Here is an 18,913-nt window from a genome sequence, read left to right on the forward strand (position 1 = left end):
TTCCCAAGCTGAGAGCTGATTTTATTTGCTCTTGGCAGATGGGTCTGGCCACCCTCCCATTCTATCAGATTTCCTTCTGGACAGTATTTGGTCTGGCCAATCACGTAACGTTCATCTGAGAAAGGGAATGTTTAATGTTCTACAGTCAAGCACCGTTCAGGCATTTTTGTAAACAACCCAAGATGACGTTTCTTTTGCCCTGGTTGTACCCAATTGTGTCCAAAGGCCTTTTTGTATGAGCCCTTTGATAACACCCCTTGGAAATTTAAGATCAACGGAGAGGTTCCAGACATACACATTTGCAAACAGGAGCGATGAATGAAAGCTGTGTGTAGATTTGCCTTGGGCCAGGGGGATGGGGAGATTTCATGGAGAACAAACTCTTAGATCATATGATGTTTTTTGTGCAAAGCAAGATGTTAACAGCTTATAGCTAGAGTTTCATCGAAACAACATTCTTATCATTCTGATGATGGGTCTGTTCCTGCATCTGAGGCTTAACTCAAGCCAAAATCAATTATCTTATTGCAGAAACCAAGGACCCAAACTTTGCAGGGACTTGCTACATAGGGAAGCCATTTGAAAAAGTGTCCAGTTCACTAAATGTTTAAGATACCAGGGATATTCCTCACCTCATCATTAGAACACGGAGGTTGGGGAGTTCATGCAAGACACTCCTATGAGACAAAAGTTAAAAGTTGGTGGTGGCATGCATTGCCCTCATGGCTTTTTCAATAAACTTCCATTGCCGTGATTGTCAGTCCTCGATGTGTGACCTGATGAGCCCTCTGTAGCAAAGCAAATTAGCTTCCGAGCAACAAAATAATTACAGGTATTCGTAGTAATACATGTATTACATTCTGATAAGTGGCATATAAAGTTGCAGTTTAGTGACTGTCGGATGATTAGAGATGTTTCAACCTCTAGAATTGTGTATTGTCATGCAGACTAAATCATGTCGTGAGACTGTGTTTGTAGAGTGTCAAATTATTGATAGGTTCAGGTCAATGTGGGTCAGGTGGCCGTTTCCTGTCGATCGAGGTCAAACATCTGACCATCCGGACATCAGGGGGGTTCTGGGTGTACGAGACATGATCACAACACTCTGTGACTCGACGAGAGGGAGTTAGCTGGCCATCCGGATCAAAACATGAGGTCAACTAAGACTTCTGGGAACAAGTTTGTGCGGCCGTTCAACAACAAAGTGTTTTATTGTCAATAGGGGTCAAGTCGTTACATTGTCAGGTCCTAAATCTAAAAAGGCATTCAGGGAGAACAGTGGCAAGGAGAGGAAGAGGGGGGAGGGTAGCTCCCCAAAAATGAGGTTAAATGATTAACACTGAGGTGGAAGAAGCGGAGTCAGGGCACCAGGTCCCGAGACCTGACTCATGGGTGAGCAACGATCATGCTCCGGCGTCGTGGCCCAGCATTGGAACGCCGTCGCACGGCAAGATAAAAGCAGAGGACGAGGAGAGGGAGAGAAGCAGATAAGAGAGAGAGAGAGACTCTATAGAGGCACACTCTTCTTGAGCCAGGACACCATCACCATTCAGAGTGAGTGTATTATCTCTTTGTGGGGAGGATGATAGAAGGCATTGTTTTCCCAATCAGCTTGAGTGGTTTTGTCGTGCATCTGATATGGCAGTTATTTGATTACAGACGCGAGTGGATTTTAGGATGGGTTACATTGTTTTTCAAACAAACACACGCACACAGATGCAAGTTATTAAATGTAAAAACAAGTCTGACATCACTGTTCGCGTAGACTACACACACACAAACACACTTTCAGCTGTGAAAGATTAGGTGTATTATCAATGTCAGACAGCTTTGTTATCCTTTGGATAAGAAGGGTAGACAGTCTATTTACCTTTTCAGCTAGTTTTTCAGAAATGGCTTTCATTGCACTCACCATCTCATGTAGGCAATAACAATTTTACACCAAGTTTCATAATATGTATTGAAGTTGGAGAGGAAGTCGCTTGAAATGAAAAGTGGAAGGCTTTGTCAAGTATTTGCCATGGTGGCCGCTAAAAATGATGTTTTGACCTTTGTGACCCCTCTTTTTCTAACCTAGAGTTGTTTAGCTTTGTTATAGCAATTAGTTCCAGCTGTAACCGGTCAAATCAGGGTATAACCGGTCATTAATCAGCCTTTGTGGCCCTATAAGAGGCAGTGCCTGCTTGAAGGAGGGAGAAAGGGGAAGAGAGATACTTTGGAAACACATAGTGAGTATTGCTTGGTAGAACTTATTATATTCTAGTAAACGTGTTCGATAGAGTCTTTACGCATGACAACTGCAGTGGCTGATGTTTGATTTTTTTTTTACACAAAATTGCTAAATATTTCGGTCTGATTTGTCTTGATGTCTTTGCAGATGTATTTAGCAAAAAGCAATCTTTAAGATTGGTTTTGCTTTTGTTTCTTTCAGATGGCACTCACTCTGTTAGCCACGATGCTCAATGCCATCCTACTGGTTCAGTCTTACCCAACCACCTTCATGGACCTTGACCAAGGCGACAGCAGTAAGTCACCTTTTTATACCATAATTTACACTTGACATTTTCAAAGATTGATTGGATGGAAATGGTAACTGTCCTCACTTAAATCGTTAATTGTATGGTTTGTGTCCCCTTTCTAGAAAACCGGACATCGATTAAGTTCTTGGCGTTGGGAGACTGGGGTGGAGTGCCCCTACCTCCGTACATCACTCCTGTGGAAAAGGCCACTGCCCTGGAGATGGGGAGAGTGGCAGAGCAGATGGGAGCTGACTTCGTTCTGGCCCTCGGTGACAATTTCTACTACAGAGGAGTCGACAGCGTGGACTCACCGAGGTTCCAGGTCAGTCCGGGTCACAGTTCAGACTGCTAAGAAGCTTCCGAGAAGTCTGTTGAAAGAGCTGCCAGCTTTGTAGTTGGGGCCTCCAAATTCATATTTGTGTCTAACTTTCTGTCAGGACACCTTCGAGGCGGTGTATACGGCAAACTCTCTCAACATCCCCTGGTATATCCTCGCTGGCAATCATGACCATGCAGGGAATGTGCGTGCACAGATTGAGTACAGCCACAAGTCAGACAGATGGTGAGTATTCCCCCATCTACCCTCTGAGCGCTCGTTTAACGAGTTGGACGTCAGTTCTTTGGCAACTGATATTCCCATGTAAACAGGATTCTAATGGCTGTTTCCTGGCCTCACCCCTTTCCTCATCTCTCCGAGTCCAGGCGCTTCCCTTACTACTATTACGAGCTGAACTTCCGCATCCCCAACACCAAGAAGACCCTGAGCATCATCATGCTGGATACCGTGATGCTCTGCGGCAACTCCGATGACTACGAGGATCAGAAGCCTCGTGGCCCGCTCCTCGCCTCCGACGCCAACCGCCAGCTCGTCTGGCTGCAGGAGAGGATGGCCAAGTCCAAAGCCGACTTCCTGTTGGTGGCAGGACACTACCCGGTGTGGTCCGTGTCGGAGCACGGCCCGACAGACTGCCTGCTCAAGAGGCTTCGTCCCCTTCTGGTCAAGTACAAGGCCACCGCCTACTTCTGTGGCCATGACCACAATCTTCAGGTTGGTTGAGCTTTTTGGAAAGATATATTATAAGTCTGGGGGGGGGGGGATCAGATGGCTGAGCGGTTAGGGAGTCGGACTATTAATCAGAAGGTTGTTGGTTCGATTCCCGGCCGTGCCCAAAAGACATTGTGACCTTGGACAAGGCACTTCACCCTACTTGCCTCGGGGGGAATGTCCCTGTACATACTGTAAGTCGCTCTGGATAAGAGCGTCTGCTAAATGATTAAATGTAAATATAAGTCAGTGTTTGGGTCATTTGGCCCTCCTCAACAGGGAACTGGAGTCTGGGTTAAGCCCATATGGGGTGGACCGAGTGATATGATGGGTCACATTTACCATGCTAAAACCAGCTCCTGTTCTTCTCTCTAGTTCATCAAGGAGGGTGGCGTGGGATACGTGGTGAGCGGCGCCGGCAACTTCCTGGATCCGGACGTTCGCCACTGGCACCACGTCCCCCGTGACTCTATTAAGTTCTTCACCGGCAAGGCGTCCACGCTGGGAGGCTTCGTCCACGCAGAGGTCACAAAGGACAAGATGATCTTGACCTTCATCGAGGCCAGAGGCACCTCGCTCTACCGTACTGTCCTGCCCCACAGGGACCAGTCCTAGGGGAGGGGGTGACTGGGTGGGAGCCAGCGAATGTGTTTTTTTTCTTTTTATCATTATTTGGTGTACAGGATTTTTTTGGGATGAATGAGTCGAGTTTGGTGGCTAGCATTTTGAGTTGATTTGTAAACTCTGGAATAACCACTTTTAGAGCCATTTGAAACTAAATGGAAATGTGAGAATTTTAAATGGGGGTAGGAGGGGGAGGGATGTAATGTTCTGAAAAAGACAACTTTTTATTGTGACCAATTTTTAAATAAAAGACTACTTTTGATCTAATCCTTTGCCTATGATTACTTTGACAGGAACGGGGAGATATATTGTATACTTTCTGCCCTCTAGTGGCTTTATACTTATGTTTTTTTACTCTGATTCCCATATGCAATGAATGGCTCCATGTCCTTAGTCATGCCTTGTGGTAAGAACACTAAAGTTTGATTCGGCTTGGAACGGTGCATTTTTCAGATATCCGTGTGCTTCTGTACTCAGACAATCTCTGCAAATTATCAAGGACTAAAGCAGTTAACCATTCAGAGTCCTTCGATGTGGTTGTTAAATGTAGGAGGAGCATGAGGTATTTTTGAAAGGTTTACAGTTTGTTTATGCGTGACTGTCTTGAACACGGCGGTTCAATATTAATATGGTAGGGGAAGTTTTATGCAAACTGCTTTTTATCAATCTTGAAACTAAACATGTAAACAATGGCCAAATTAAAGTGGCTTTCCAGATTAAATTCTGGATGACTGTCCCAGGACGTACCTATGTCATCAGATAGCTAAGTTGGTTGAGGTGAGCAATGAGCTCTTATCTGTTGGAGTGAGAATCCACCTCCTGCCAAAGGGGGAAGAGATCAGACCAGATTGGCAGAGTTACAATTCTCAGGACAAACCAACCCATGGGCAAAGATGGATGACGGTGACAGAAATTGGCTCAGCTAATGCACTAGTGTGCTGAAACGCCTGCGTCTTAAATGATCTAACCCCCAAACGTGTACCAGCAGTCATTTAAGATGTATGTCAAGGTTCTGAGAACAGCTAGCCAGGTGGCTAGCTTGTCTTTCATCCTGTAGAGGCTTAACCTTTGCGTAGCAGGTGGTGACCTTGATATTTTAGCCAACACATGAGCTGACCATGATCTTTTCCCAAACACCTGACCTCACCTTAAACTTTGAGGTTACTTGGCAGTCCACCAACCATGACCTCAGTTTCACCAGCAGACCTTTCTAGGTGGGGTGTGTAGCTTCCAGCTTCCAGCTCAGTCCCAAACCTGCAGATCGCCCGAAAATATCCCAAAACCGATGCAAGGGATAATCCAGCCCTCACATGTTCCACAGCAGAGTCCAATCTCATTTGGGATTAAATCTAAAATGTCATTTGACTAGAGTTTTTTCCCCCTCAACCAGACAGACCACTGTTACAGGTGGAGGCTGTTTTGTTTGAAGGTTCCCTTTTGGTTGGATTGAGAGAATCCATTAGTGCATATTCTAACACTTATTCCTACATCTGCAGGTCGATCAACTGCAAACAGTAGTCAGAGAAAATGACAATCTCTAAATATTGAATTTGTAGAGCCCAGTCAACACCTTGATGGATTATCATGTCACATGATAAGGTTACTGTTTCAGACATGGTTGGGGAATGTTACACAAGTTATCTAATCTGTATTGGGAGGACATTGTCCGGACATTCGATTACAGAGATCTGTGGAACATTTTGCTGTCCTACTTGTTCTCTCTCTCTCTGCCTTCCCTTCGTTCGATCCTCATTTGACCAACGTTAAGCCTTCTGAACCGGATGGGGCTGCTGGTCCTTGCCAAGCTGTAAGTAAACCAGGTGTCACTGTCGAGCTTAATAGCATTAAGATGTCTTAAAATGGCCACCAAGACTGCCCCATACATTAAGGGACAAAAGGCTAACCTGTCTTACCTGAAAACTTTTGTTCAATATTCATAAAGTGTGTATTTGTATTAGACATTTGATGTGTCCAATAGCTGTCTGGGACAGAAAGCGATAAAAAAGCTTTTCCTCAGATCCTTGTTCCTTATCTATTTTTAAACTTCATGGATCTGACTGCCATGATTAATCATCTGATTATTATTTTTTTGTTGCAATACTTAACATATTCCTCAAACAGCAGGCCTAAGATAAATACACTCAGCTATCAACTGCACCTAGAATCAGAGCACAGTTGAAATCAATCACAGCAAATACAATTTTCAATTTCCGGTAGTTTAAGCTTTCGTCCTAACAACCAGCCGGCAATGATTTCTGAAGCTCCCTGTTCACTTTTAGCTGCTTGGTGATCATTTAATTCCCTGGCTCAAAAGTAATAAAGGGACGCCGTGTTAGAGCTATCTAAGCCACCCGTGTAATCTTCTCTCTCTAATCTCTCTCTCCCTTCCTCCCCCCACCCCCACTCCCACTCCCTTTACAATACAGGCACTTGGTTAAAGCATAGATGGAATGAGCAGTGAGTCAGTGGTTTAGCTCACAAGAAAACTCCCTGAAAAGAGAGACTGGGTAAATACTGTATAGCTCCTACTCTCGTGAGAACACGTTTCATTTGCACCGAGCCTTATACGGTATATATAGTGTATGTGTGTTTTGGGGCATTTGGTATACAACTGTACACTCAAGCTTTTCAAATCCCAGGCTTTCTGCATGGCAGTCGATATCCAGTTTAAACACACACCTGTAAACTTGTAAGTTCTGTAAAACTACAGTGCATCTTTATGGGGACGACCACAAATACTGAATGGCACAGGAACAATCCAGAATGCTTTAAGTCCTCAGAACTGTGTAAAAACGGTGCACGTCTAGTCCTTGATTATCTGCTGCACATGCATGATTTGGATGTCGCTTTGTATACACAAGTCTGCTAAATGAATACAACTATAGGTCAATCTCTTCCCTCAATTGGAGTAACACTAAAATACCAATGTATTATCCGTTCCTGTAGACACATATTCCTGTGTAACCAACTCTGTATATATTACTGTAGCAAGGAAGAACTATGGACAAGTAAAGGAGGTATCACACTGGCCAACCCTAACCCAGAGTCACCCCTACTAAATGAATTATCTCAACCCCGGTAAGTTAATTAGCAAAGCCGATCATTCTAAGGCCTGGAAATACATTAAGCATCAGAGCAACGTAAGCTACGGCACAGGTGTTAGCAAACATGCTGAAACCAACATAGTTATTTAACTATGCAGACAGAACCTAATAGTCATGTAGGCTAATACACGCTAACTGTAGACAAATAAGTATTATTACGCTTATTATCCCTTCAATGTATTTGCTCTAAACAACCCCTATGGTCTTGAAAATGAAAAAAAAAAAAAGAAAAAAAAAAGGATACTCCGTACTTAAAACGTGTGGTGGATACATGCATGGGCAAAGACACAAACGTGGTGGTTTTGGTGAGTACTGGGGATTTAATATGTTATGCTGTTGAACACATCACTGGCACGGTGCCAAAAGGAGAAGCAGGATGATGATGATGATGAGGCATAAATTCAATGGACATTTCTAAGTTGTCAAGTGAAGGCCATCGACAGTTCATGTGTCCACTCGGTCTGTCTCGGTTCCTTGTCAAGCCGCGTTTGTTCTTTGCATGAACTTCTCCTTCCCGCTGTGAAAGCTTCCCTGGAGTGTAAAGATCTGTACCAGCTCCTTGTGTGTGCCTATATTCCTCGCTGAACAAGACACAAGAACAATCTTGGTTTCCTTCGGCTGTACGTCCAATACACGGCTTGACAGAGGTCTACATGTTTTCCTTACAACAATGTCTCCAAGGCCTGATGGGAGCAGTAGTCTTTTGTGGATCAAGAAAGTAATGGAATTTGGTCAAGTTGGTTACACCATCACCCTAAAATGTATAGGAAGATAGGGATCATCTTAATCGAGATCAGTAGGATCACTGTGTGTATGCCTGCATCCATGTGTGTGTGTGTGTGTGTTTCAGTGTGTGTGCGTGTACACGTGTGTAAGCGCGCGCGCGCGTCGGTTTGCATGCATGTATCACTCGCACACGCACGGTCTCATGCCTCCGACTCTTTGGGAATGGAATGAAGGAAGGCGGGGCTACTGTGGGACGTGGGAAAGAAAGAAGGGATGTAGGGGATGACAGCCAGCATAGGGCTGGCCTGAGGGCTGTAGTCCTGCGGGGGCATGGGGATGATGACGTCGTCCTGGTCCCACACGTGGAAGGCGTTGCAGTGGGAGTGGGTCATGTTGGGGGGCATGTGCAGCGGGGCCCCTCTCAAACCCTGGTCCTTAGGGGGGTCTTCCTCAATGGGGCCCAGCAAGCAGTCTGCAAAGTGCAAGAGAGACCGAGACACACTTGACTTCCTCTCTCCGTAGTTCTGTCCGATGCCAATGAAGCAATCGTTATGTAAGAAATGTGGTTGTTTAGCCTGTTTAGTTGCTTTGTTTAGGATCTAGAGGTTCACGTCTCTGAACAAATCATTTGTTAATTGCAAGTTGCAAAACTTGTCTTTGTTGCTTATTTGCAATGCCCATGTGTAGTATAGGATAGATTGACTTCTCTAGAACGTCCGTCTGCAAACCACAAACTGATTTGTGTTGCTGCTTTGTTTGGTTTGTAAATAACTTGTCTCTAGTTAACTTGTGGATCCCAAATTGATTCAGCTGCATTGTCTAGTGTAAAGATTACTTATTTAGACAATTAACATCAATCACAAACTGATTTGTTTAGTTGCTTTGTTTTGTATATTGATAAAACGTTAACTAATCAATCACAAATAACATCACCCGCCTAGGGCCTTTCACTGACGCTTACCTGCTATGTCCAAGCCAAGGTCCTTGATAAGATGACCCACGATGGCATAAGCCACCGCTACTACCACAAGAGCGGCCATCACGAGATACAGCACCGACTTGGGCAGCTGGATAATGTCTCTAGGAGGCGGCTTGTACTCCTTGTACAGCGGCTCTTCAATGGGAACCAGAACCAGGTACTTTCCCACGTTGATTGTTTTGTTGAAGCTGTCCATGTTTGCGATTACGAAGCGCTCACCGCCTTTGACGCAAAACTTTGTGTAGCAAGTTATAGGATGTCCACAGTTATGGATTTTCCACTTTTAGAATATACTATAGGGAAATACAATATTAGGGTTAGCCTATTATAAAACTTAAAATCCCAAAACAAATAATCTATATTTATTTGTTTAAAAAACCTTTTTACCTGAGTTAGATATCTCCTTTAGTCGTGTAAGTATAGAATTGATTCTCCATACATTCTTCCAATGGGGTATTTTGCGTTTAGGTCAGTTTGCGTTGGGGATATTCGGAGAGGCACTGTGGCCGCAGTCCACACAGTGCTGAAAGCGTCTGTGACGGCATTCAGAGCTGAATGGATTGAACCAGGATTGAAGGATTAAAAGTGAGGAGGAACTCGACGTCCCTATAGTTAGTGCCCACATTGCACCACGACCGACCCTACCTAATCCACTACATTCACCAATCACACCAGACGAATTTGAGAGTACACTATTTTGTTTATGGCAATCTGCCAAGTAAAATGCGCGTAACCGCACGCGACCGCAACTGATGTTAATCTATTTTATGTCAGTCAGATTTGGATTTGACACTGACAATTTTTTATTTAACTCCACTAGGCGATTATCATAAAGACCAGTAAGCGTTTCAAGTTACTAAAAACCTCAACACACTACAGCCACTAAATTATACAAATAGGAATGTTATTTTATTTACGATTCTTATTGTTGTACTGTAGTTTGTGCTAGCCAGCTGGGCTAGCTAGCTAACTAGTTAATTCAGTTAGAACCCATTAGAGCGAGGCTAGCTAACGCTAGGTGACAAGTTAACTTGCTAGCTAGTATTTATATTGGCATTGTTTATAGTTAGTAAACTAATAGGAAATAATGTTATTAGGATGCCGAATAAAGATATTGCCACAAACTAGCTACCCACTAGCAAATCATTAGTTTACGTAAGGTAGGTAGACGAATGTTTTTTTCTTAAATAGCCTACTGGTAGAGCTAGCTATACTTTTTTAAAACACAAACTTTTAACAAAGACCAGTGTTTAATCATGTGAAGTGCAGGCCTGATAGGATTGTTTTTAAAACACCAAACTACCGAGGCCTACCGTCAATTAAACAAGTGTACAAGTACAATTTTAAAGGTTTTACATTTTCAACAGTTACAACCAACAATTGGGAAATGGACGAATGTATCTTTGACAAACTCCCCTCCACTTCACTGTCAACTCCCAAATCCAGACACAAGCCTTCTCAGGTATCTAGCAGCAGCTATCAACAGCCTATCTTAGCATTTGTGACTATTTCTCAGTTGTACTAGATTTGGCTAACCTTAATTAATAGTCTGATTCATCTTCTTGCTAACCAGATGGACCAAGATGAGGGGCTAGGCAGTGGGACTGACCATGACTCCACTGGCGACAGCTTCTCTATGGTCCTGGATGAGACTCATAGCCAACAGACAAAGTACGGAGACTGGAAAAATGTATTTGTCTAATTGACATAGCTATATTTAAACCATCACATGAAGAAATGTATGTATTCTCAAATGAGTTAACACAAGTTGTGTTATTGAATAGCGTTCTTTCTTGTGTCATTATACATAAGTCACGGAAATCATTCCTGTAAATGACAAGGCTGACTGTTCACAGTTCAAAGATAGATGACATTAGCAGGAGGGTAGAGGACCTCGTTGGGAAGATCAACAACAGCCGCACCATGGACCAGAAAATGATGGACACATTTCAGGAGAAACTAGCAGAAAAGGTGACCAGCTAAGCAATCCACCAGTAGTCTCACTCACCATTTTCATAATGTTCTCATTTCGAAAACATGAGGAGACCTTAATATTACAAACATCTATGGTCAGTCTTCCCCTTAGAAATATATTGAATGGTGTTATTAGCATTAGTCAAAAAGAATGACTAAGGGCTTATTGACATTAGTCAAAACACTTAAGTTCATTAAAGCCAATTCCCCGTGCAGTGCAAACACCTCTGTTAGGCCCCATAGGACACATCAAGGAGTCAACTCTGATGTAATATGTCATAAAGTGGCCCAGCTCAGGCCTCTCTCTCTCTCTCTCTCTCTCTCTCTCTCTCTCTCTCTCTGGCTCGCCTTCCCACAGGTGACTGAGATCTGCCAGCAGATGAAGGAGCATATTATGTACCCATGTTATGAGGAGAGCAGCCTGGCCATGCATGCTAAGCTACAGGAGCTGTCGGAGGTGCTGGAGAGCTGTACTAAGCTCAACGCTGAGCTGCAGAACGCCAGCCAAGCCCTGGCTTGCCTCAATAAGGACCTGACCCAAGCACCTGATCAGTGACTTGCTAAACCGTTCACGTTAACCGCTGACGTCAGCACATGTTGAAAAGACGCACCGTCAAAATGTTCTTGATGGAATGTCTTGGTTGCTAAGTTACTGGGGTGGAGCATTTGATTTGACCCGTCCTCTGCAAAAAGCATTTGTTTGGTTAAGTTAGCAATTCAAAACCACTATAGGATGGATCAACTCCTGGATTTGAAAATAAGGTTTATTTATGTACAGATTTGTTTACAGTGTAAGAGTCATATGACATGAATGTAAATCTATAGATATCAAAGCACTTAGTGTTTGAGGTGTAAAGACAGTATTTGTAAAATGCCATAATCTAATAAACGTTAAAAAGTTATATATTTTGCGAAAAAATAATGTCAAAATAATTATATTTTTTACGACTCAAGCAGCAATTACATATGAGACCGAACACATCGTAAAAACATTAAAACACTCATTCCTCATTATAATTTTAATCTGTAACGTGATTGAATTCTGAACCCACCATACATCCGCCCGTTCATTCAAGTCCAGCACAGCGAATCCAAACGACATGAAATACTTGAATACCTAATCCCAATGTTGCACATCCTACAAACACACATACCTGAGAGGAAGCTCCTAGCATCGACCAACAGTATACCTCATGGTTCCATATCACAGAGCGACATGAGCAGAGAAACCCTGTCTCACATTTGGACCCAGAGTTTTGTTTGGGGGGAGGAGGAGGGGGGGGGGGTCGTTTAACAGTCTTACAAGGAGGACACAATACTCGGGAGTTCCTTCAGAAGCAGCACACTATGGAAGATAACTTCTCAAAAGGCAGATCAGTTAGGTGGTGCCAGTGGCTATCCAGTCCACTTCTAATCTGTCGTTATACATAGATCCTTTTACTTGTCCACTGTGAAAGACTGTAGTCCAGTGATTGCTCTACCCAGAATCAAGGCGTGGATGTCGTGAGTTCCTGGGGAAAAAAACAAACACGCAAAACCAGAGATTTAAATGAGAGAATCCACTCTAAATGATTAGTTTCACGAGTTGATCTATGGTCTCTCATCAAGATAATCATGATGAAGTTTCGTTATGTTGTCGCCAAGGATTTGTTGATAATACTATCCCATACAAGCCAAAAAGTGGACATTCCCTCTTACATTTGACACTACTGACCTCTGCTGTTCATTGCGTAGCATTACAGTTTTACATTCTATACAATGTATTCTCTAACATAGTATCAATATCATAATAACATTTCAGTACCAAGGACTAATCATACTACTGATTTCTCCTCATGGCCACACTGCCTACCCTCATACGTGTTGACGGCCTCCAGGTTCATGACGTGGCGGATGATGTGATACTCGTCAGCTATCCCGTTGCCTCCCAGCATGTCTCTGGCCTGGCGGGCGATGTCGAGGGCCTTGCCACAGCTGTTCCTCTTCAGCATGGAGATCATCTCTGGGGCCGCTCTGAGCAATGCACACACACACACGTGCGTGGTAAGGATCCATCTGTGTGTGTATTGTGTAGCGAGATCTCTCGACCTTCGAGACATTTCCCAAACGGCCGGTCAAACGGCTGCGGCATAATGCGAATCAAATATATAATACACGGTTGTGGGCAAGTCTGCGTTTCAGAGTCCGGGGCCGTTTCTCAGTCCCAGTCCAGACCTGCACTATACAGATGACACATGGAAACAGACACACCCACACACACACACACACTGGCACTTTTCACACGGACTGTGGTGGAACTCACTTTTTCTCATCGATGAGTCTGCCCAGGGCCAGGCAAGAATGCAGGCCCAGGGTGATCTCCGTCAACATGTCGGCCATCTTCTTCTGCATGAGCTGGTTCCTGGCCAGCGGCACGCCAAACTGGATTCTGATTGGACCACACCACACAATGAGAATTTGAATTGGTTCACCGGCAATATTCTGTCAACAAACCCAATGAGATTCGAATGGGAATATGAAGGAGTTGTCTCGGTTTAGGCACCTGTCCAGTGTATACTGGCGGGCAGCGTGGAAGCAGAACTCTGCAGCACCAAGGGCTCCCCAGGCGATCCCATAGCGAGCGTTGTTCAGACAGCCAAATGGACCCTGACCAGGGAGGACAACAAACACTGTGGTCTAACAAAGTATTTCAGCAAGGAGTCACTAAAACCTCTAGCAATTTTCCCTATTTTGCTGGTGAACAGTTGTAAGGACTAACGTTTTAACAGTCCAAGTCCAACTAACAGTCCAAGTAATAATATTTGTTTCCCCGACTCAGGCACATTTAACCTGAATTCTGACAGATAGTATGTCTAACCGGTTCACCGCTGTATTCCTAAAACGAAACGATGGGATGGAGAACCACTCACGGCCAGTCCGGAGACGTTGGGCAGCAAGTTCTCTTGGGGAACCTCCACCTCGTCCATCAGGATCATACCGGTGGCCGACGCCCTCAGGGAAAACTTGCCCTCGATCTTGGGCATGGCCAGCCCCTTCATGCCGCGCTCCAGGATGAACCCGCGCACACGGCCATCCTCGCACTTGGCCCAGACCACGGCGATGTCCGCCACGGGGGAGTTAGTGATCCTGGAACACAGGGCCAAAAGACAACGAGAATCAATCCAAAATTCCCCTTTTGTTGTCGATCTATATCTTCTAAGAAGATGCAGAACACGTCCCACGTTTTCTGCTTTAACAATAAAACGAGCGCTGATGAGAGTAAAAGCATCGAATAAGTCAGAACTCTTATTTTGAAGATCCACAGTGTCGTGGACACAGTAAGAGTCCTATCCTTGTCCCGTATAACAACAAAAACATGCAAAGTCATCATCCTTACACTTTGAAGTTGACGCCCCTGAAAACACACGTTCACAACATGCTTTATGGCACAGCGGACATGTGCTCAGGGAACAAGGAGTACCTCATAACACACAGGACACCGGGGACAGAAGGTTACATAAGTACGGATTGTACCAGCGCAAACCTTCACTGTCTGTTGAAAGTTGCGGGCATACCTTCTGTCTATACTGAGGGGAGGAGAGGGTCTTGCAGGCGGTGTGAGATTTCTGCATCTATATATGAGCAGCTCGGCATGAGGGCTCTCACATAACTGTTCAGTTCTTATATAATCATATACAGCTGACCTTCACAAGTCACAGTCCTCATAAGCAACACCCCCCTTACACCCCCACCCCGAGAAGACAAATAAACATTGAGCAACGGTTCTACCTTTTACATTTGAACAAAACGAACCGAGTCCACGATTCAGCTCTCCGTAGGAATACACGTACAAACAGGCATGCTTCAAGGTCTTTCCCAGTGCAGTGTGAACCAGGGGCAAATCTAGGTTCCCACTTTTGGGGGGCTATGCCCCTAGATAAAACCTATTATTTTTCTTGTGAACCAGCAAAACCCGGGGTTTTTTTTTGAAAATATCCCTTTAAATAGTGTCCTCTAGTGGGTTTTAGGAAGAAAAATTAACAATTTAGATTAAAAAATATATATATAATTATTATTTTTTTATTGGGGGGGGCTAATGAAACTTTTGGTGGGGCTCCAGCACCCCCCAAAATAGGGCTAGATATGCCCATGGTGTGAACCCACCATGTCTTAGCTCCACTGATGGAGAAGGTGCCGCTGGAGGGGTTGTACTTGGCCTTGGTCTCCATGCCTGAGGGGTCGCTGCCATGGTTAGGCTCCGTGAGGCCGAAGCAGCCCAGGATCTCTCCTCTCGCTGAGAGACAGAGACATACAGAGAGAGTATAAATACCGAGGCTTATACAGTTGAGGCACAGTTGCAATCCTTTCAGGGATGGGTTAGGTTCACGTGACTTAAGCAAGGCTTGCGAGGACAGTTATCACTATTGAGGCGCGCTTGACCCTTCCTAACTTTCTGGGATACAAAACAAGCTCCAAACACTGTATCCGGTCTGCACTACTGCATACCGTGTAGCGTGTATCCCATCCAGTGTTCTGTATATACAGAATTTTGGGGTATTTTCTTGTTGCCTCAGCTGTTGTTATTTCCTCCCAGGGATTAATAAAGTTCTGCTCTCAGATCTAAGATCAGACGTGACTACGTACCAAGCCTGGGCAGGTACTTCTCTCTCTGGGCTTCTGTCCCGTAGGCGTTGATGGGGTGCATGACCAGAGAGGACTGGACGCTCATCACCGACCGGTAGCCGCTGTCCACCCTCTCCACCTCCCTGGCGATCAGCCCGTATGCTACATAGCTGGTACCCGCACACCCATAGCCTAGACAGAGAGAGATGGAGAAAGGGAGAGACCGTCAAAAGACTTACTGGATTTGAAAGAGTTCAAATGTCGTCATCAGTGTCCGTGAATTTGGTGTGGAATGTATACAATGACATCAAACTGGATTTCATATGAAACACTTGAGCAATCTTATCTTGCTTACCTTGGATTGTCGGGCCGAGAACTCCCAGCTCTCCCATCTCGTTGACAATCTCCCGGTGAAAGCCTATGGAAACACAGAACTTTAGTCACTATGGGAGACCAATACAAGTGTAACCCATAACCATGAGAGCTGTTACACGATTCTGTAAACTATTGAAACTCAATTGTAAACATCCCAACTACAATATGACAATGGTGATTCAATTCAGCAATTTGGATACGCAAAATGGGATTCTTGGGTTCGAAGAAACTCGTAAAACAGCAAGTGTTCCTGGCGCATCCAGGAAGACTGTCTGAGAAAAAAAGTGTTCGTGTCTATGTGTCTGTCCTCGCTCACGCTCGTGTCTGTTGGCCATCAGAATGCGGGGCATGAGCTTCTCCTGGCAGTAGGTACGGAAGGAGTCACGGATCATGATCTCCTCCTCTGTCAGCAGGCTGTCCAGTTCCAGGGCATCGCGCCAGTTGAACACCACTTTTGCTGTTGGAGAGGAGAGGTTGAGAGAAGGGGAGCGTGGAGAGGAGGGGGGGGGAGAAGGGGAGCGTGGAGAAGAGGGGGGAGAATGGGAGCGTGGAGAGGAGGGGGGAGAAGGGGAGCGTGGAGAGGAGGGGGGAGAAGGGGAGCGTGGAGAGGAGGGGGGGAGAAGGGGAGCGTGGAGAGGAGGGGGGGGGAGAAGGGGAGCGTGGAGAGGAGGGGGGAGAAGGGGAGCGTGGAGAGGAGGGGGGAGAAGGGGAGCGTGGAGAGGAGGGGGGAGAAGGGGAGCGTGGAGAGGAGGGGGGAGAAGGGGAGCGTGGAGAGGAGGGGGGGGGGAGAAGGGGAGCGTGGAGAGGAGGGGGGGGGAGAAGGGGAGCGTGGAGAGGAGGGGGGGAGAAGGGGAGCGTGGAGAGGAGGGGGGAGAAGGGGAGCGTGGAGAGGGGGGAGAAGGGGAGTGTGGAGAGGAGGGGGGAGGAGGAGAGAGGACAGGCAAGGGGGGTGAAAGTGGTCATATTATGTCAGGCTTGGCTTTCGCAAGATTACATATTCAGGCTAGTGCAGTAGACGAACAGGTGTCCAACCAGAACGAGACTCACGTGCTTTCGCTGGCTTCTGGCTGGCTTCTAGATCATCTGCGGGGGGAAGTATACAAAGTTAGAAATGTGAAGGTTATGGAGGTTGGTTATTTGGCACCAAAACAAACAAAAAACATAAAAATCCCGACAGATCCCTGTCATCACCACGGAAAGAAATGCCAACACACTGTACCAAATCCTTTTCACATACAGCGTGTCATTTCAACCTGGAGTTGAAATGCCTCGATGCCTTATAACTGTCAAAACTTTTGTTGCACTGAACAAGTTTCAACTCACCTTTCTGAACCGCTGCGGTTGTGCCCTGTGCTCTGGACGCAGTGATGGAAGCACATTTCTGGGTGTTCGAAAGCAGGCGGGTGAAGGCACCTCTGAGAGCCATAGTTAACAGTCTGTTGGTAGAATATAATAACATCATGTAACACTAGCTTTTCATGCGTAGTTTACTGTAGAACAAAGTTCCGACAAGGAGTGGACAGTTCGTGACAACTTTCAGTAAAGTGGCCAAATAAACAAATGCATGCTGTTTCAAGGTAACCAAGTAGCCGTTTTATTGTTTCCAAAGTAACTATAATTATCCAAATCTGAGTATATTATATGAGTATAATGATGGTAATACAATATATGATGATTATGTAATACACGCAATTTATCATTTTTAGAGACCAAATTGATCAAATTTAGAAGTTTCAAAGTTTCAATTCCAGTTACATTAATTTTAAAACAATAGTGTAGCCGTTGAAAATGTTATAAGACTTTTGTTTTAGTAGACCTATTTCACTTATTTGAAAAAATTAATAATGTTCTGTCCCTTGTTACACAAGCAAGTTACAAAACATTTGTAACCGGTGTTAATGGCATGCCTAAAAGTGCTTTAGTAGTTCTACAAAACCTGTCCCTCTGCAATAAAGTGACCGACTTCTTTTTTTACCATACCTTATTCCTTCAGATAAATATTTCCGAATCTTTCTAAAATGTCGATGACGATGCCAATGTATTTTGCTCCCCAAAAGTTACGCTTAAATAATCACCGGCAGATTACGTCACAAGTGTGGTTACACCTGGACATGGGGAACATTGTCCACCATAATGAGTGAGGCAGAATTTTTATAAATCCTCGAGTTATGTTGTGCAACTATAAAGTTATGAAACTACATTTTCCTTGCAAGACACACATTAATACACCATAGTCAGCCGTAATAATATTGTCCTAAATGTGTGTATGTAGTTCATTATTACATTGTTGTCTAATAGAACTGTCGAAAACTTACTTAACTGCTTTTAGGTTACGCCAAGTAGGCTAGAGCGTGGATGCCTCACCCAATATGGCGCTAATTTCAACCAGTTTGGCCATGGGCATGTGGGTGTTGGCCTCCTTCTCGTCTCTCTGATTGGCTTAGGATCATGAACCGCGTCAAAACTTTTGAACTCAGCCTACACAACTTAGATAAGTCACATTGCGTTTACATGTGTCCATATGTTCATTCCCAATAAGGCCAGTTAAACACGCGCTTCACGTTGTGAAACTGCTCTAACATTACAGTGTTTCATTGACCTTGTTTGACAAATGTGTATAATGCAGTTGCCATAGCCTTATCTATTCAAAATCTAAATGTAATCACTTAAATCACGTTGATCATACGGACGCATGTTTTACCGTATTCCTAAATAATTTGCTTTCATATTAAACATAATGAAGCCCATGACAACCGTCACTAAAAGGTATAATGCAAATGCTGTTTCTTATTAAGTTATATGTGAAATGCTCCTTGTCAGGAGACACAAGGGGACAGTGCAACCTACTGTCGGTGTCATTAGGCCTACTGAATGTCACCTCTATTTCTTATTTGTAGCCAACAGTAGTGCCATCTGTAGGTTATGCGAACTTTTGGATTAACGTGGTTTCACCTTACAGTTACTT

General features: G+C 44.5%; 4 protein-coding genes across 8 annotated transcripts; 2 read left to right on the plus strand and 2 right to left on the minus strand.

Annotated features, from left to right (window-relative positions):
- Nucleotides 1-1,147: 1,147 nt before the first annotated feature.
- acp5a (acid phosphatase 5a, tartrate resistant) lies at nt 1,148-4,455 on the plus strand. 2 transcript variants are annotated; one of them, XM_084685319.1, is made up of 7 exons: nt 1,148-1,554; nt 2,078-2,228; nt 2,432-2,525; nt 2,642-2,841; nt 2,957-3,081; nt 3,222-3,567; nt 3,940-4,455. In XM_084685319.1, the coding sequence occupies exons 3-7, from the start codon at nt 2,432-2,434 to the stop codon at nt 4,177-4,179; spliced, it is 1,005 nt and encodes a 334-aa protein (XP_084541445.1). In that variant the 5' UTR covers nt 1,148-1,554; nt 2,078-2,228; the 3' UTR covers nt 4,180-4,455. The 2 variants fall into 2 exon arrangements, with proteins under 2 accessions (XP_084541445.1, XP_084541444.1); XM_084685318.1 differs by lacking the exon at nt 2,078-2,228 and having other exon boundaries at nt 1,149-1,554.
- Nucleotides 4,456-7,602: 3,147 nt separating this feature from the next.
- Nucleotides 7,603-9,523, minus strand: LOC146237859 (uncharacterized). Its single transcript, XM_084684910.1, has 3 exons — nt 9,385-9,523; nt 8,980-9,290; nt 7,603-8,490 (listed from the first exon to the last, which is right to left on the minus strand). The coding sequence occupies exons 2-3, from the start codon at nt 9,191-9,193 to the stop codon at nt 8,219-8,221; spliced, it is 486 nt and encodes a 161-aa protein (XP_084541036.1). The 5' UTR covers nt 9,194-9,290; nt 9,385-9,523; the 3' UTR covers nt 7,603-8,218.
- On the plus strand, nt 9,455-11,850 carry LOC146237860 (synaptonemal complex central element protein 2-like). Of its 3 annotated transcripts, none has more exons than XM_084684908.1 (5): nt 9,455-9,582; nt 10,365-10,459; nt 10,571-10,668; nt 10,854-10,968; nt 11,330-11,850. In XM_084684908.1, the coding sequence occupies exons 2-5, from the start codon at nt 10,385-10,387 to the stop codon at nt 11,525-11,527; spliced, it is 486 nt and encodes a 161-aa protein (XP_084541034.1). In that variant the 5' UTR covers nt 9,455-9,582; nt 10,365-10,384; the 3' UTR covers nt 11,528-11,850. The 3 variants fall into 3 exon arrangements, with proteins under 3 accessions (XP_084541034.1, XP_084541033.1, XP_084541035.1); XM_084684907.1 differs by lacking the exon at nt 9,455-9,582 and adding an exon at nt 9,661-9,836 and having other exon boundaries at nt 11,330-11,845; XM_084684909.1 differs by lacking the exon at nt 9,455-9,582 and adding an exon at nt 9,948-10,157.
- Nucleotides 11,718-18,284, minus strand: gcdha (glutaryl-CoA dehydrogenase a). 2 transcript variants are annotated; one of them, XM_084684906.1, is made up of 12 exons: nt 18,264-18,284; nt 17,272-17,384; nt 16,996-17,031; nt 16,265-16,405; nt 15,929-15,991; nt 15,595-15,765; nt 15,115-15,244; nt 13,881-14,097; nt 13,514-13,617; nt 13,274-13,399; nt 12,824-12,984; nt 11,718-12,482 (listed from the first exon to the last, which is right to left on the minus strand). In XM_084684906.1, exons 2-12 carry the CDS (start codon nt 17,372-17,374, stop codon nt 12,409-12,411), a joined length of 1,326 nt encoding a protein of 441 aa, XP_084541032.1. In that variant the 5' UTR covers nt 17,375-17,384; nt 18,264-18,284; the 3' UTR covers nt 11,718-12,408. The 2 variants fall into 2 exon arrangements, with proteins under 2 accessions (XP_084541032.1, XP_084541031.1); XM_084684905.1 differs by lacking the exon at nt 18,264-18,284 and adding an exon at nt 17,929-18,003.
- Nucleotides 18,285-18,913: the final 629 nt, after the last annotated feature.

The sequence above is a fragment of the Hypomesus nipponensis genome, chromosome 21 (assembly GCF_054491055.1).
Source record: "Hypomesus nipponensis isolate SF chromosome 21, ASM5449105v1, whole genome shotgun sequence".
NCBI lineage: Eukaryota > Metazoa > Chordata > Actinopteri > Osmeriformes > Osmeridae > Hypomesus > Hypomesus nipponensis.

What these genes read in the sequence shown, in the direction of transcription:
- acp5a (XM_084685319.1), top strand. Translation starts at nt 2,432, where the DNA reads ATGGCACTCACTCTGTTAGCCACGATGCTCAATGCCATCCTACTGGTT. An exon ending in CCTTGACCAAGGCGACAGCA is followed by an intron (nt 2,526 to 2,641) that starts GTAAGTCACCTT and finishes TCCCCTTTCTAG; the next exon opens with AAAACCGGACATCGATTAAG. An exon ending in GCCATGACCACAATCTTCAG is followed by an intron (nt 3,568 to 3,939) that starts GTTGGTTGAGCT and finishes TCTTCTCTCTAG; the next exon opens with TTCATCAAGGAGGGTGGCGT.
- LOC146237860 (XM_084684908.1), top strand. Translation starts at nt 10,385, where the DNA reads ATGGACGAATGTATCTTTGACAAACTCCCCTCCACTTCACTGTCAACT. An exon ending in ACTCATAGCCAACAGACAAA is followed by an intron (nt 10,669 to 10,853) that starts GTACGGAGACTG and finishes GACTGTTCACAG; the next exon opens with TTCAAAGATAGATGACATTA. An exon ending in AGGAGAAACTAGCAGAAAAG is followed by an intron (nt 10,969 to 11,329) that starts GTGACCAGCTAA and finishes GCCTTCCCACAG; the next exon opens with GTGACTGAGATCTGCCAGCA.
- gcdha (XM_084684906.1), bottom strand. Translation starts at nt 17,374, where the DNA reads ATGGCTCTCAGAGGTGCCTTCACCCGCCTGCTTTCGAACACCCAGAAA. An exon ending in CCAACGTCTCCGGACTGGCC is followed by an intron (nt 13,618 to 13,880) that starts GTGAGTGGTTCT and finishes CTCCCTGGTCAG; the next exon opens with GGTCCATTTGGCTGTCTGAA. An exon ending in CGCCAGTATACACTGGACAG is followed by an intron (nt 13,400 to 13,513) that starts GTGCCTAAACCG and finishes TGGTCCAATCAG; the next exon opens with AATCCAGTTTGGCGTGCCGC.
- LOC146237859 (XM_084684910.1), bottom strand. Translation starts at nt 9,193, where the DNA reads ATGGACAGCTTCAACAAAACAATCAACGTGGGAAAGTACCTGGTTCTG. An exon ending in CCTTGGCTTGGACATAGCAG is followed by an intron (nt 8,491 to 8,979) that starts GTAAGCGTCAGT and finishes TGCACTTTGCAG; the next exon opens with ACTGCTTGCTGGGCCCCATT.